Source organism: Helianthus annuus, chromosome 16 (assembly GCF_002127325.2).
Source record: "Helianthus annuus cultivar XRQ/B chromosome 16, HanXRQr2.0-SUNRISE, whole genome shotgun sequence".
Lineage (NCBI taxonomy): Eukaryota > Viridiplantae > Streptophyta > Magnoliopsida > Asterales > Asteraceae > Helianthus > Helianthus annuus.
In genome coordinates this window covers 29,021,801-29,036,823 of record NC_035448.2, presented here as the reverse complement: position 1 = coordinate 29,036,823, position 15,023 = coordinate 29,021,801, and the positions used below count along the sequence as shown (strand labels likewise).

At 35.4% G+C, this 15,023-nt stretch overlaps 2 protein-coding genes across 2 annotated transcripts; one reads left to right on the top strand and one right to left on the bottom strand.

Moving 5' to 3' along the window:
• Nucleotides 1-784: 784 nt before the first annotated feature.
• Nucleotides 785-2,237, top strand: LOC110917035 (CASP-like protein 5C1). Its single transcript, XM_022161647.2, has 3 exons — nucleotides 785-1,409; nucleotides 1,686-1,818; nucleotides 1,904-2,237. Exons 1-3 carry the CDS (start codon nucleotides 1,279-1,281, stop codon nucleotides 2,096-2,098), a joined length of 459 nt encoding a protein of 152 aa, XP_022017339.1. The 5' UTR covers nucleotides 785-1,278; the 3' UTR covers nucleotides 2,099-2,237.
• A 2,601-nt stretch (nucleotides 2,238-4,838) lies between these two features.
• On the bottom strand, nucleotides 4,839-5,515 carry LOC118488341. The gene is made up of 2 exons (XM_035985759.1): nucleotides 5,285-5,515; nucleotides 4,839-5,184 (listed from the first exon to the last, which is right to left on the bottom strand). Exons 1-2 carry the CDS (start codon nucleotides 5,505-5,507, stop codon nucleotides 5,000-5,002), a joined length of 408 nt encoding a protein of 135 aa, XP_035841652.1. The 5' UTR covers nucleotides 5,508-5,515; the 3' UTR covers nucleotides 4,839-4,999.
• Between the last annotated feature and the right edge of the window lie 9,508 nt (nucleotides 5,516-15,023).

Genomic DNA, 15,023 nt, shown 5'->3' with positions numbered 1-15,023 from the left:
TAAAAGTAAATATAATAATAAACTATTATAATATATTAAATAAAAGATAATAAAAAACTATATGTTATTATAAAAATAAAATTACTATTCATCGTCCATCGTACACAATATATATAATATATATAATATATATAATTGCTTAGTATGAGTTAGGTTTATAATCCTTTTCAGGTTGTTGGTGACAATTGGCCATTTTCTAAAAGGTTATCATGATAATCAAAATCAGGACTTTAATTTAAACAAACTCATAACAAACCCAAATTAAAATGAATTTAGATTAAATGCTCATTAATTATAGTATCAAGAAACCGACAATATTAAACGTTTTAGTCCAAACAGACATTAAACCAGAATCAAACCCTCAGAGTCTATACGTCCAATTCAAGCCTTTTTTGGTGTCTAAACAACGGAGACTCATCAAAACAAATATAAAAAACCATTGATCTTGAACTAAACAGTACTTTTTCGTATAACGAAACAAGAACGTGGCGTAAACAAACTTGATATGAAAAAAATACAGTTACCATCATATAAAAAAAGCTATTTGAGGGGTTTTATTTTTTTATAATTAAAACAAAAACAATAAAAAGGACATGTTACCATCTTTAATTAAATCAAAAGAACATCAACTCAATATTAATGTAAAAGGAAAATGCACAATTCAAAAAGGTGCGCTCCTATCCCCACCACAAACATAATATTGGTGTACAAATATACATTCAATACATGAATGTAAAAGTACATGTTTATTAATGAAACAATTACATTGCATTGCAGCCACACATGTTTTTCTTGATCAAAGGCTATCCCGCCGACAGAATTGATCCCACTTCTATAATTTAAAATACGTAACAAAAAAGAAAAGAATAATTCAAAAAGACTCACCCGATCACCACCACCAAAACATCTGTTTGCCGGAAATATCTATATCTATATTCTTCCACAAAAAAACAACACAACACTTGTTGTCTTTTTCATATTTCCACCACTTGGAATCATTAAAACACACACATGTATGCTGCCGACACAAGTTTCTTCGATCCACTGAGATTCAGCCCAGAGGTCAAGAAGACAAGAACTACCTTAGTCTTTATGATATGAATCATTTGACGGGTGTTTAAGTTTAAACAGTGGCGGAACCAGAACTATTTAGTCAGGTTATTATAAGGTTCTTTCTTTGTAAGTTACAAACGAAGGGTCCAGCTACGCATTTTTATATGAAAATCTAATAGATTCTGTGACCGAGAGTCAACGAACCCTCTTGACCCTCTCTGAAGAATGGATGAAGTACCCGGATCAACAGGGACCAGCGCAGGGTTTGCTTTGAGGCTGGGTCAAACCATCTTTTCCTCAGCTTCACTTCTGTTCATGTCATTTGGTGTTCAGTTTTACAGCTATACATCCTTCTGGTACACCTTTATAATTTTAATCAAAATTCATAATATATATTAGATAATTAGTTTAGGGCAAACCTTGGAGCATCGGTAAGGTTACCGCTATGTGATTTGGAGGTCATGGGTTCGAGTTGTGGAAACAGATTCTTAACAAAATATGATTACATCCGGCCCATGACACCCGTGACCCCTGTATAGCACATGCAGGAGCCTCGTGCACTGGGTTTGCCTTTTTTTTAAATAGGTAATAAGTTTATTAGTTTAAAATTTTATGGTTATTGAATTGAGCAGCTTCTTGGTGACAATTATGGGGCTGGTAATCCCATGGAGTTTTGCATTAGCACTTCTTGATGGATACTCAGTTCTTGTAACCAACCCGATTCGGCAAAAGGGGATACTATTCATAATAGTTATAGGAGATTGGGTAAGGTTATCAATTTCCAAAACTTTTGAGCAACTTTATCACAATTAGGTACTAATGGTTTTCGTGTTCGGTTAATTGGAAGCAGTTGTTGTCAACGCTCACACTCGGTGCAGCCTCTTCTGCGGCCGCTGTTGTGGATGTGTTGCTAACGGCTGATGGGGCGGTTTGCCTTCCGAAGATCTGCAGCCGGTATATGATTTCGACCATATTTGCTTTCTTATCATGGTTTTTGTCCATGGCTTCTTCTTTGTTCAATCTATGGATTCTTCCATCTTTGTAATTACAAATTTATTAGGATATATATTTTTTACAGAAGAAATGATAGATACACGACCATATATGATGAAAGAATTTGATCACTTTTAATGTAAATTTTGAAAAGGTTAGTTTAATGCCGAATGATAGTAACGCGTTTTAAATTGTTGTTAGTAGAGTAGTTATTGTGACACTATAGTTGAAATAACTATAGAGTAGTTTGTAGTTTTTTTTTGAACGGCCAACAAACTCAATCCCGAGTACTCTCGGGACACCCACTGGACAACGGAGTACTCCAAGAGTAACCCGAGTCCACCACCAATTCCGGGGAAAACCCGGTAACCCACCCGCCGTTAGGCACGACGGTGAAATTACCGGTAAAACCCGTTTGTAGTTGAGTTAAGCCAGTGGCAAAGCTTGAGATTTCTGATCGGGGAGTCGAAAACACATATACCCAAAAATTTCTATAAAACCGGGGGGTCGAAAACGTATATACCCAAAAATTTCTATATGAAAACTACATACTCTCTACTACTAAGCGAAAAGCTCGGGGGGGTCGGCCGCCCCTCCGCCTCCACTATGTTGCGCCCCAGAGTTAAGCTGTAGATATTATAGAAATATGTTAAAATGGTACATGTTTAATCGCATGTCAGTATGTATGAGGCCATGCGTAATGGGGCGTTATAGGGAGCGTGAAGAGACTTGATAACGCCCTAACACCGTCCCCTAGACGTTATAGGGGCATGAAGAGTGATGGACATTTCTAGTACAATGCCCAATTGAGAGAAAACAAAACGGATGGTAATGATAGAAAGGGCATTAAGGACGTTAACCATTAAACATTTCTATAGGGGCGTTATGATGCTGATGTAGCGGAAAATGCTCCTTAAGGGAAATTAACCATTACGAATGGTCTGAAAGGAGATGATGTATAAAGTGAGATAGGGTGTCAAAAGGTGAAGAGGGAAGAAGGATATTGGGTCGCCTTACCTTTTATAAGAGAACGACCCAACAATCATGTTAGGTGGGCCGGAGCACATCATACTTGCCCTAATAGAAGGTACATGTGCACTAAAAATCCAGCTCGGAATCTAAAACAATCTATAAACCGATAGTTAAACTAGTTGGGGGTGAAACCAGTCCCAATCCAATTCGATCCGCCTAATTGATAATCAGTTTGAGTGTATATCCGTTGAAACCGGGAAAAATCAAACCGAGCCCGGGTAAAATTGGTTTCAAACCGAAGTGGGTTATTTCCCTTAAAAACTGGTTTCAAATCCGAACCAGTTTGGGACGATCTGTTTTTTACTTCGACGAAATCTTAAATTCTTTAAAATCAATCTGTACAGGAACTTTACCCAAATTTATAAACCTATTCTGTAGATAAAATAAAAACTTAGATGCTAGAAAAAAAAAATATTCTTCAAAGAAATATAATCTATTTAGAAGTTTTCACCTAGGGGTGTGCATGAGTATGTTTTGGGATCAACCCGAACCAAAACCGAAATTTTGGTTTTACTCTTTAGTAAATGATCAGTTTCAAGTTTTGATTTCACATATGAGTTTGGTTCGATTTTGGGTTATTTTTCGGTTTTACATTTGGGCTTGAAATGGCAAATCTAATAAAATGGCCTAAAATAATGACTTACGCCAAAACTTTTGCCTAAAGTTTTGTTAGCATGCTATTAATGAGTTTAGACCTGAAACTTTTCACTTGCAATAATAAACTTGAACAATTGATTCAATAACGAACATTCAACTGTATGATTTACCTCTATTAGGCGACCTGGTGGATATAGGATATATGGAGTGTTAGATCATCAACTACCAATAGCGTTGAAAAAACTTCCACTGGACCGTCACCTGTCGCCAGTAATGTTAGAAAAGTTGTTTTAGAGGCTGATGTTGGTTGCTCCTGAGCAAGGATATAGAAGACGTAGACCATGTGTAGTGGTAGAAGGTTATAATGCCCCCACTATGGGGTATTATACGACACGTGGCGTCCTAGTTAGCAAGGAGGCATTATAGCAAAAGTGGTGTAGTGGGGCATTATGCCATAACCCCCATTCAATCATTTTACAATGATTTCCCAATTATTTTTTTTTAATTTAAAACATAAAAAAAACTTCATTAATTTAAAAATAAAAATTACATTACTTGAAAAAAAAAATGAAAAAAAAGAAAATAAAAAAAAACAATACTAGAAATAAAAAAAAACATCCGATTAAATTAAAAAAAAAAACTAGTTTTCGTCTTCGCTTTATTCACCCTCGCCCACTTCGTCTTCCTCGTCCTCCGTTTCTTCCTCTCCCTCAGGTGGTACGTACCGAACCGACCATGCGTGGTGTACCAAATCAACCATTAACTGGGAATGGTACGGTTCGTAACGCAACTCTCGCGCATTATTCACTCTTTCTTCCATTGACGCCTGCGGATGCTCCTGTTGAACGGCTTCTGGCACGTAATTCTGGCATATCGCCTTTCCTTCGTCTTCCAAAATCATGTTGTGCATGATTATACAAGCATACATAGCATCTCTCATTTTTTGCTTGCTCCATGCACGACAAGGATTTCTCAAGTATTGCCAGCGTTGTTTAAGAACCCCAAAGCATCTCTCAATGTCTTTTCGTGAAGACTCTTGAACCTTTTTAAAGTATGCTCTTTTGTCATCAATAGGATCACTAAACGTCTTCACAAAAATCGAATACCTAGGATAAATTCCATCGCTCAAATAATATCCATGGGGGTAGTAGTTTCCATTTGCGTAAAACGACGCTTTTGGAGCTTTGCCAGAAATCCACTCCTCTAACAACGGCGATTGTTCAAAAACATTGATATCATTGCATGACCCGACCACGCCAAAGTAAGCCGACCAAACCCAAAGGTCCTGTGAAGCAACCGCCTGAAGAATAATAGTGGGTCCTTTTTAGTCACCACGTGTGTGTTGGCCTCGCCATGCAGTCGGGCAGTTATCCCAACGCCAATGCATGCAATCTATGCTCCCGATCATACCAGGCAAACCATGCTCGGCGTTATGTACCTCGTAGATCTTTTGAAGGTCCTCCCATGTAGGCGTTCTAAGATAACGCGCACCGTACACATCAATTATACCTATATAAAAAAAATATAGATAAACATAAGATTCAAAAAAAAAAATTTCTAAGCATACTCGTCGTTTAAAAAAAATAAAAGTAAAGTATAAGAATTATACCGCGACAAAAATGTTCCAAGCTATCTCGTGTTGTTTTCTCCGCCATTTTTAGATACTCGTCGTTGATGTCGGTAGTGTTACCATAAGCAAGGATTCGCAATGCCGACGTACACTTTTGGATACCCGTAAATCCAAGTGCCCCTCTCGCATCCGGTTTTTGTTTAAAATAATCGTAGTTCGCTTCCAAGTCGTTGACTATGCGTAGAAACAACCGCTTACTCATTCGGAAACGCCGCCTAAAAAATTCGTTTGAGAATGTCGGCGCCTCGTCAAAATAGTCTTTCATCAAACGATCGTGTTCCGCGCGTCGGTCTCGTTCAACATAGCCTCTTTTATTTTTTTGTGCTTGGGGCCGACTAGAATGCTTGACATATCGCACCGCTAGTTGACATGCACTCGTAACCGCCTCTTGCTCGAGCTCCTCATCGGTCGAACCATCACCATCCGCAAAATACTCGTTGTAGTAAAAATTTATCATGGATGAAGAACTAGGAGAATCCATTTTTTATAAAATGGTGGTATTTTTTTAGAGAGTTTTTGAGAGTTGTGGTTGAAAATGAGTAAGATTTGATTGAGTTTGTATATATATATATAAAGGAAAAAGGTTAAAAAAAAAAAAGATTATAGCCGTTAACTAGCCGTTAAGGCTTTTGATTGGTTGGTCAACAATTGTTTGGCGTTTTATCACGCCGGGGGAATTTTTTTTCAAAAAAAAACGCCGCAAAACGCCCCATGTAATGGGCTTTTGGGCGTTTTCGGGCGTTATAATGCAATTTAAAAAAAAAAAAAACGCCTCACTACGGGCAGTCTTATAGATGGATATCTTATATATCCATTTAGTTAAACTTTTCACTACAATATACATTAAAACCTACTAAACCTCTTTTTTTTTTCAAATTTGTGACAGTTTTAGACATGCATCAATTGGAGTGATGGTCTATGACCAGAGTTATGTTGCGGAGATGAGTAGCTGAAGAAGGATGGGGTTTAGCTGGCGGTGATCTTGTAGTTATGTGTGTATGAGAGAGAGAGAGAGAGAGAGCCGATCGATCACTCCCAATAGCTGCAAACCTTTTTTTAACATAAAGCACATTAAAGGTATGTGATGGTAATGAAAATTGGAAACTGCTGGGTGGAGGCGATGGTGGAATTGAAAAATCGAAAAATGGTGGATGGTGCTCATTTGAACAAAGATCAAATGAAAGTTGTCAAATATAATACGTTTTTATTTAATAGCATATATTTGAGTTGCAATATGTTTTGACATCAACGCCGCCGCAATGCGCGACGACTATAATACTAATTTTATATAATGCATAATACAGATTGAATAGTTTAAATCTTGTATCTTTTACACTACTTAATGCATAAAACTAATTTAAGGTTTTAATAATGTTTGTAGCAAATCATATTTATATAGTATTTATTTATAACTTCTATCTACTATAATAAAATAAACCAACTTTTGGACACGTGTCATTCATTGAAGGTATCCTCAAATCTATACTTATTTTATATTAACTAAATAAATAAATAATAAATTACTATTAAATCTTATCATACTTTAATAAAATATTATCCTCAAATCTAAATTGTTAATTTAATATATTTTTAAAACTAATACCTCTCTTTCCTACTTATCTTATATTAAATATATAAATATTAAATGTTATCCTAATTTATTAAAAATATACTTTTTTATTATTTGGTATACAAAATTATATTTATTCAACTCGTGTAAAACACGGGGTTTTTAAAAATATAATTTTTTTATTATTTACTATACAAAGTTACATTTATATAAAATACACGAAGTTTTTAAAGATATAACTTTTTATCATTTGCTATGTAAAATTAGATTTATTCAACACGTGTAATACACAAGGTTTTTTAAGGATATAATTTTTTTATTATTTGGTAGATTTTTCAACCCGACTATACACGGGTTTTTTAAAGATACGACGTTTTTAGTACTTAATATACAAAATTATATTTATTTAATCTGTGTAATACACATGGTTTTTAAAGATGTAACTCTTTTTTAAATCTATTCAACACGTGTAATATACGAGGTTTTTAAGGATGTAATTTTTTTATTATTTGATAGATTTATTCAACACAATAATAGACGGGTTTTTTAAAGGTACGACGTTTTTAGTATTTAGTATACAAAATTAGATTTATTTAATAACGTTTTTAGTATTTAATATACAAAATTACATTTATTTAATCTGTGTAATAAACATGGTTTTTAAAGATATAACTTTTATCATTATTTGATATATAAAATTACATTTATTTAACTCGTACAATATACGAGGTTCATAAATATATAACTTTTTATTATTTATTATATAAAATTACATTTATTCAACCCGTGTAATACAAGGGGTTCTAATCTAGTTTCTATATAATGAAGTTGTATTTCATGCTTCGTGTTTTTTAAAAAGATGAGTTTTAACTTTTAACCCAAGGTTTTTCGTCTTTAGCAATTTAACCTAAAAAATTGATTTTTTATTTAACTTAAAACTTTTCATCTTTTACAATTTAATCTCACAACTTTTTAACTTTCAAATTTGGGCTCCTATAGTTTTCATCTTTCGCAATTCTTTTTACTTTTCGTTCTATTTTTTGCGAGTTAACACGGCGAAACGTGCATGTGTGATTCAGTGTTATTACATCTTCTTTTTTTGTTTCGTTCTAAGTTTTGCAAGTTTTTACATCACTTTTCTATGCATAATGGTGTTGTAGCCGTGCTTAGGGTGCCTTCCAAAAAATGACTTTTTACTTTTAACCGAAGACTTTTCGTTTTTTGCAATTTAACTCTACAAAATTTGTTTTTTTTTTTACTTTTAACCAAAATTTTTCATCTTTTGTAATTTAATCTCACAACTAGTTTTTTCAACTTTGGTCCCCTATCATTTTCATCTTTCGCAAATTTTTGTTTTACGTTTCGTTCTAATTTTTTTTAGTTAACCCGGCGCAACGTGCGTGTGTGGTTCAATGTTATTACGTTTATGTTTTTCCAGGTTGACAAATTCGTCGCAAGGTGCGGGTCCTATATCGACTTAGGTATTTTTTTTCTGTTTTACATTTTGGTCTAATTTCTTCGCATTAACACACTGCAACTTTAGTGTTGATGGTCACTAATGTTGGTGTGACGTTGGTTCTATTTGGCACGTTTTTACACCCCGCCGTAACGTATCTGAACTTATTTTAGTTAAATATATCTTATAATTTCAAGTTTATCCATCCCAAATACGTATCCTTCATTTTCACTCCTTTTAAGTATTCACATATACTTTCTAAGAGAAGTATTCTATTCTATAAAAACAATAATTACTTCTATTCTATAAAAACAATAATATACAAGAATAATTCAACCAATCAGACAAAGCAAGATGCAAAAGGACTACAAAATTATTCCCATTTGATTCGGGGTTTCTATCATTTACAAAATGATTCCAAATATCTTCATTGTAAAAAAAAATTGTATTTAAATACTTATAGGTATAAAAAAGCTAACAAGAATAGGATTAGAATTTCATTAAGGATTTTAAATCTTTTAGTCGATCTCAATTCACTAGATCGACATCCAAATAACACAAATACTTAGTTTCCTCCATTTGCTTTGTGTTAGTGTTAGTAAATCGATTCATTAATGTTTGTGCTGTTATTGAAGCGTAGGAGATAGATGTCTATAGGACCTAAGCATGAAGATGTACAAATACATAATAAAAAATAAGAGTAAATTACAAAAATCGTTCTTTATGTATGTCACTTATTGCAAACTGTGTCATTTGTCTTCAATAATTACAGAAAATGTACTCGATGTTTGCAAACCCTTGCAAGTTATGTTCTTTAGGCTTAACTCAGTTAATTTTTGTGGTTAAATCTGACCAAATGGACTCTACATGAGAGTACTTTTATGGTTAAATCTGACCAAATGAACCCCACATAAGAGTAAAATGACCAAAATACCCTCATGTGAGGTCAATTTGGTGAGATTTAACCACAAAAAATTAACTGAGTTAGGGCTAAAGGAAATTACTAGCAAGGGTTTGCAAACATCAAGTACGTTTTCTGTAATTGTTGAAGACAAAGGACACGGTTTGCAATAAGTGACATACATAAAAGACGATTTTTCTAATTTACTCAAAAAATTATTTCTTAATTCATACTCTCAAACACATCCTTAATTAAATGTGATTATCATGGTCATGCTCATGTTAGATACTCATAATTATACTCATAGAATGCCCAATCTACATAATACAAGATTAAACAAGAAATAAGCATATATTTATCGGTGCATATACTATTATAAAGTTTTTTTTTTCAGAATTAGTCTGTCATGTAGGGGTGTTAAGTGGGTCGTTTTTTGTTTTAAACCCAATATGAACCTGAAAATTATGTTAGGCATACGAACCGAAACACGCTATTTATATTCATGGGTTAAACAAGTATGTATTTGATCTTATACTTTTTTCATACAAATGTATATAGAACAATTACGTTTAAACGATAAAACGTAATATCGATTTCTCTTTTAAATTTTGAAATTTGTTATAAATCTACGTTGTTAGGTCGAACCGGACTTGTTTAGAGTTTAATCTAAGTATTTTTTGATCAAATTAATTACTATATAAAATGGTTTGTCTAATACATCGAAATAAAAACAAACCGGTAACAAAAACCGGCAACAAGTTACATCACTAACCTTTTTATTAGATTCGTATCAAGTTTTCATGTTGTGTCAAAATTAAATTTTATGATTAGGCCTCTTTACGTGAGGTAAGCATGAAACATAAACTCACTAGAATCCTTTAAAAGGCAAACCTATTCAAAAAATTTAAACCTGTTCTTTAAGATCTAGCATAAAATAGCTTATCATATTGGTGGCCTGGTGGGTTGGTGTGTCGTACTTGACACGAACCCTGTTGGTTTATGGAGGATTTGACTCAGGAAGAGGAATTAGTCATCCTCTAGACTAATACCTAAGATATTAGTACTCTTGAAGTATATCTCAGTTTTATATTCAGTAACATAATTTTGTACCCTATAAATACTTTTTATTCTTGTACCTGTACACTTTGAGCACCTAATACAAAGAAAGAACTAGTTGTGGAGAGTGGATGTAGATCAAGCTTGATCGAACCACTATAAATCTTGTGTTCTTGTTCTTGTGATTTAGAGTGTGTGAGTGTGTGAGCTTGCTGCATATTTGCATATTGTTCTAATGTTTGTGTGAATCATATTCTGACCTAACAACTGGTATCAGAGCACAGGCTCTTGATCGATTCACACGAGCTAGTAGCAAAAGAGGTGAAGAAGAAGATACCTGTCGGGACTAGGGTTCCGACTGAAGACGTGTTCATCGTCGCTCTGCAGATCGCGACTAGGGTTTCGGAAACCCAGCAGCCGCCGCCGCTGTTCATCTTCCCGCCGCTAGCATGTCCGCCGCCACCTAGGGTTCCAAATTAGAGACCATCCTTGCTGGAAATCGCAACTTGGGTTACAAATCGAAGATTAGGGTTTCGATTTTTGCTTGAGGTTCGCCGGATTTCAGAAGAAATAGGATTTTTTTTTTGTTCTGTGGGAGCAGGTTACGTCCAGGAAGAAGAAGACAAAATACGTGTTTTGTTTTCTTTCTTTTCTTCTAGGAGAATCAAGTTTCTCTTATCTGCAAACAGAACCCCCAACCTTGACAAAATTCTTATCAGCCATCTTTATTTTGCTCAGTGCCATTTCAAAGCTTGAAACAGATAAGTGTTTATTTCCGTTTATTGCTTCCGCTAGTATAATTATCCTTTAGCAGTACGGACTCATTTAGTTTGTAGCAAATTGATAATTGTTCGTTAAAATGGCAGAAGATAGTAAAATCAAGATTGACAAGTTTGATGGTAGTGATTATGGATTTTGGAGAATGCAAATTGAGGATTTGTTGTATCAAAAGGGTTTGCATGCCTATGTTGGGACAACAACCGGATGACGTGTATGATGAAGAATGGAAGTTGTTGGATAGACAAGCTTTGGGTGTGGTTAGGCTTTCTTTGGCAAAGAGTGTTGCGTATAACATTGTCAATGAAATAACTACGTATGGTGTATTGAAAGCTTTGTCCAACATGTATGAAAAACCATCTGCTTCAAACAAAGTATTCCTCATCCGACAATTGGTTAACACCAAGATGAAGGAAGGCATGTCGGTTACCGATCACATAAACGAGTTTAACTCGATTATCTCTCGTTTAGCCTCAGTTGAAATAAAGTTTGGTGATGAAGTACAAGCGCTCCTCCTTCTATCATCTTTGCCAGACAGTTGGTCAGGTACAGTCACAGCTGTTAGTAGTGCATCCGGCACTACCAAACTCATCTTTGAGAGTATTCGTGACTTGATTATAAATGAAGATATCAGACGGAGAAGCAATAATGAAACTTTCAGTTCAAGTTCTTTGTTGCACACAGAAAGTAGAGGAAGAAGAAACAATAGAGGAACTAATCGAGGTAGATCAAAGTCCAGAAAAAAGGGGCAATCAAAGAACAGAAAAGACATTGAATGTTGGAACTGCAAAGAAAAAGGTCACTTTAGACGCCAACATGCAAAACCAGCTGCAAAGAAAGAAGTAAACAGTGTATCCTCTGAAGAATCAGGAGATGCTCTCATATGTTGTGTTGAGAATTCAGTGGAATCCTGGATTATGGTTTCTGGTGCTTCTTTCCATGCTATCCCATGCCCAGATATGGTCAAGAATCTACGAACAGGTAACTTTAGTAAAGTTCTTTTAGCCGATGATCAAATGCTTGATATTACGGGTATTGGAGATGTAGACTTGAAGACCTCATTGGGAACTATATGGACATTGAAAGATGTCAAGGACTCAGGGTTATTCCTAATTTGAGGAGAAAGTTGATTTCAGTTGGTAAATTGGACGATGAAGGGTTTAACACTTTGGGGGTGGACTATGGAAAGTGATCAAAGGCAACTTAGTGATTGCCAAAGGAAAGAAGAAATGCACTCTATACATGGCAGAGATTCATGCCGAAGGTGTTCATGCCATGACCACCAGTCCGAGTCCATCTAATTTATGGCACAACTGACTCGGATACATGAGCGAGAAGGGATTGAAGATGTTGGCTCAGAAAGGGAAGTTTCCAGATTTGAAAAAGTGGAAACTGAATTTTGTGAATCTTGTGTCCTTGGTAAACAAAAGAGAGTCACTTTTGTGAAGACAGGGAGGACACCGAAAGCTCAGAAGTTGAAGCTTGTTCACTCGGATGTATATGGACCAACATCATTTTCATCTCTAGGAGGCTCAAGATACTATGTTACTTTCATCGATGATTCAACACGCAAGGTATGGGTCTATTTTCTTAAACATAAATCTGATGTATTTGATGCTTTTAAGATATGGAAATCTGCTGTTGAAAATGAAACTAATTTGAAGGTAAAGTGTTTAAAGTCGGACAATGGTGGTGAATATATAAGCAAGCAGTTCATTGACTATTGTGCCAAGAAAGGGATAAAGATGATCAGGACGGTTCAAGGAACCCCTCAGCAGAATGGTGTAGCTGAGAGAATGAACAGAACACTGAAGGAGGAGTTCTGCAGATTATAGCCTGATTTCACTGTGTTTTCTGACTTCTACACTTTCTTTCTTGAATTGAACAAAATTTAACGGTTAAAATCAGCTCAATTTTTCATAGACTGTGTAAAATTGCATATTAACAAACCCTTGAAAGTTTCACATTAAAACTCAGCTTAAAAATGGTTAAAATGGACCTTAGAAGTGATTCCGCTTGACCGAACAATTTCTTATTCCGCTTGAGAATGGCTTATTTTACTTGAGATTTCAAGCGAAATCTGTTATTTCGCTTCAAAATAGTTGATCCCGCTCCAATCTAACTATTCCGCTTGAAAAGTTTCAAGCGAAATCAGAGATATCGCTCGAAACATTTGATTCCGCTCCAAAGGTCTTATTCCGCTTGACTTTCAAGCGAAATCAGGTCATTTTACTTAAAAGTCTTATTTCGCTTGAACTGCTTATCTCGCTTGAAGTTGTTTTTCAGGTGATTTCGCTTGAACTTGCAAGAATCATGAGTGACGAATTTTACAACGCGTTTGCCACATCTTCGATTAATCCGGCTTCCATTGCTCAAAACGTGAATCTGGAAAATGAAACCGGAACTACACAAAATCCCCCGAAGCTAATGAGCATTGAGGACTATTACGGATGGAAAGACCGGTTCGAGAACTGGGTTCAAGCTAACCATCTAAGATTGTGGGAGTGTATATTGAAGAGATATGTTCTACCACGTACTGAATTGCAAACTGAAAAACAAATTTCTGAGTTTAATGACAAAGAACGGGAAATATACAGAGCTGAAAAAATGATGATCAGTTTACTTCAGCAGGCTATCAAAGAAGACATCTTTGTGTTGCTACAACATGACAAGACCTCAAAATCAATCTGGGGTGCTTTTAAAGTCAAGTTTGAGGGTAGTGAGAATATGATTAAGAGCAAAAAGGCATTACTTAAGAAAGAATTTGATCTTTTCACTAGTTTTCCCGGGGAGGATACAAAGAAGCTAATTGAACGATATTGCCATTTAGTGCGATCTATGTCGATGCTGAGCATAACCAAAGATCGTGAAGAATGGGTCGACAAGTTAGCTGATGCTTTACCGCAAAAATAGTGGGGTACTTACTTGATGATCTTGAAGAACACCGGAGTTTATGATGATTTGACAATTTCTCAGTTCATCGAGAAGATTAAGAGTCAAGATCTGGAACAACAAAAGATTGCGAGGATGAACAATCCAAGTGGTCAACAAGATGTGAAAATGTACTACAAAGGTAGTGTTCCAGAAGCTGAAAAAAGTCTAAAGATTCAAACTGCTTTTAGTTGGGGATTGAACCCTACCAGAGGAACAGATAATGAAAGCCAAAACCGGATCACAACAGTGGATTCAGAATAAGCAGCTGTTTACACTTTGCTTTCCCCTTGACAGTGGTAATCTAACAGCTGATGGATCTTAAGTACTGCTCACTATAACAACTGATGAACCAAACTCTGATGAAACTCTAAAGACTGCTGAAGACAAACACTGTTGCTCTATCTACTGTCGTTTCCTAAGTACTGCTGAAGACACAAGCACTGCTCATTCAAAGACTGATCACCTTTGAAGAAAGCACTGATGCTCAACATCAGTGCTCAGGCTACAACAGCGGAACGATGAAGCAGTAGTTGTCTCTTGTTTTGTATTGTACTTATAATCAGTTGTTAAACATCAGTAGTTTATATAGAACAGTGTTTATAGGTTGTTAGGTTGTTAGATGTCACTATCATGGTGACGTCAGCTGAGATGCTTCAGTGGTTTGGTTTGCCTATAAATGGAGCAGTACCCTGTACTGTTACATTTGATTGACTGAGTGGATTCTTCTTCTCCAGTCCAGTCCTTTCATCTTGTGCAACCAACCTTGGGGTATCAGGCTGAGGGGGAGCTTAGTTTTGTAAGCCCGCATAGTAATCTTTTGATTTGCTTTGTAACCTTTCGTCTGATGAAAAGCAATTGTTTATCAAACTATTCTCTTCTTTGGATTGTGTTTATAAAGTTTGTATTCATTTCCGCTGCACTTTACACTGTTTCATATTTTCTGAATGTTCAATTTATACAAACAACACAATCATGAGAGCCTCCGATCCTAACAATTGGTATCAGAGCACGGACAGTCAAATTC

Bases quoted from the DNA above. Each gene is read 5' to 3' on its own strand.
- LOC118488341 (XM_035985759.1), bottom strand. From the start codon at position 5,507: ATGAGTAAGCGGTTGTTTCTACGCATAGTCAACGACTTGGAAGCGAAC. The intron at 5,185-5,284 runs GTATAATTCTTA...TTTTTTATATAG, and splicing joins CTTGGAACATTTTTGTCGCG to GTATAATTGATGTGTACGGT.
- LOC110917035 (XM_022161647.2), top strand. From the start codon at position 1,279: ATGGATGAAGTACCCGGATCAACAGGGACCAGCGCAGGGTTTGCTTTG. The intron at 1,410-1,685 runs GTACACCTTTAT...TGAATTGAGCAG, and splicing joins TACAGCTATACATCCTTCTG to CTTCTTGGTGACAATTATGG. The intron at 1,819-1,903 runs GTAAGGTTATCA...AATTGGAAGCAG, and splicing joins TAATAGTTATAGGAGATTGG to TTGTTGTCAACGCTCACACT.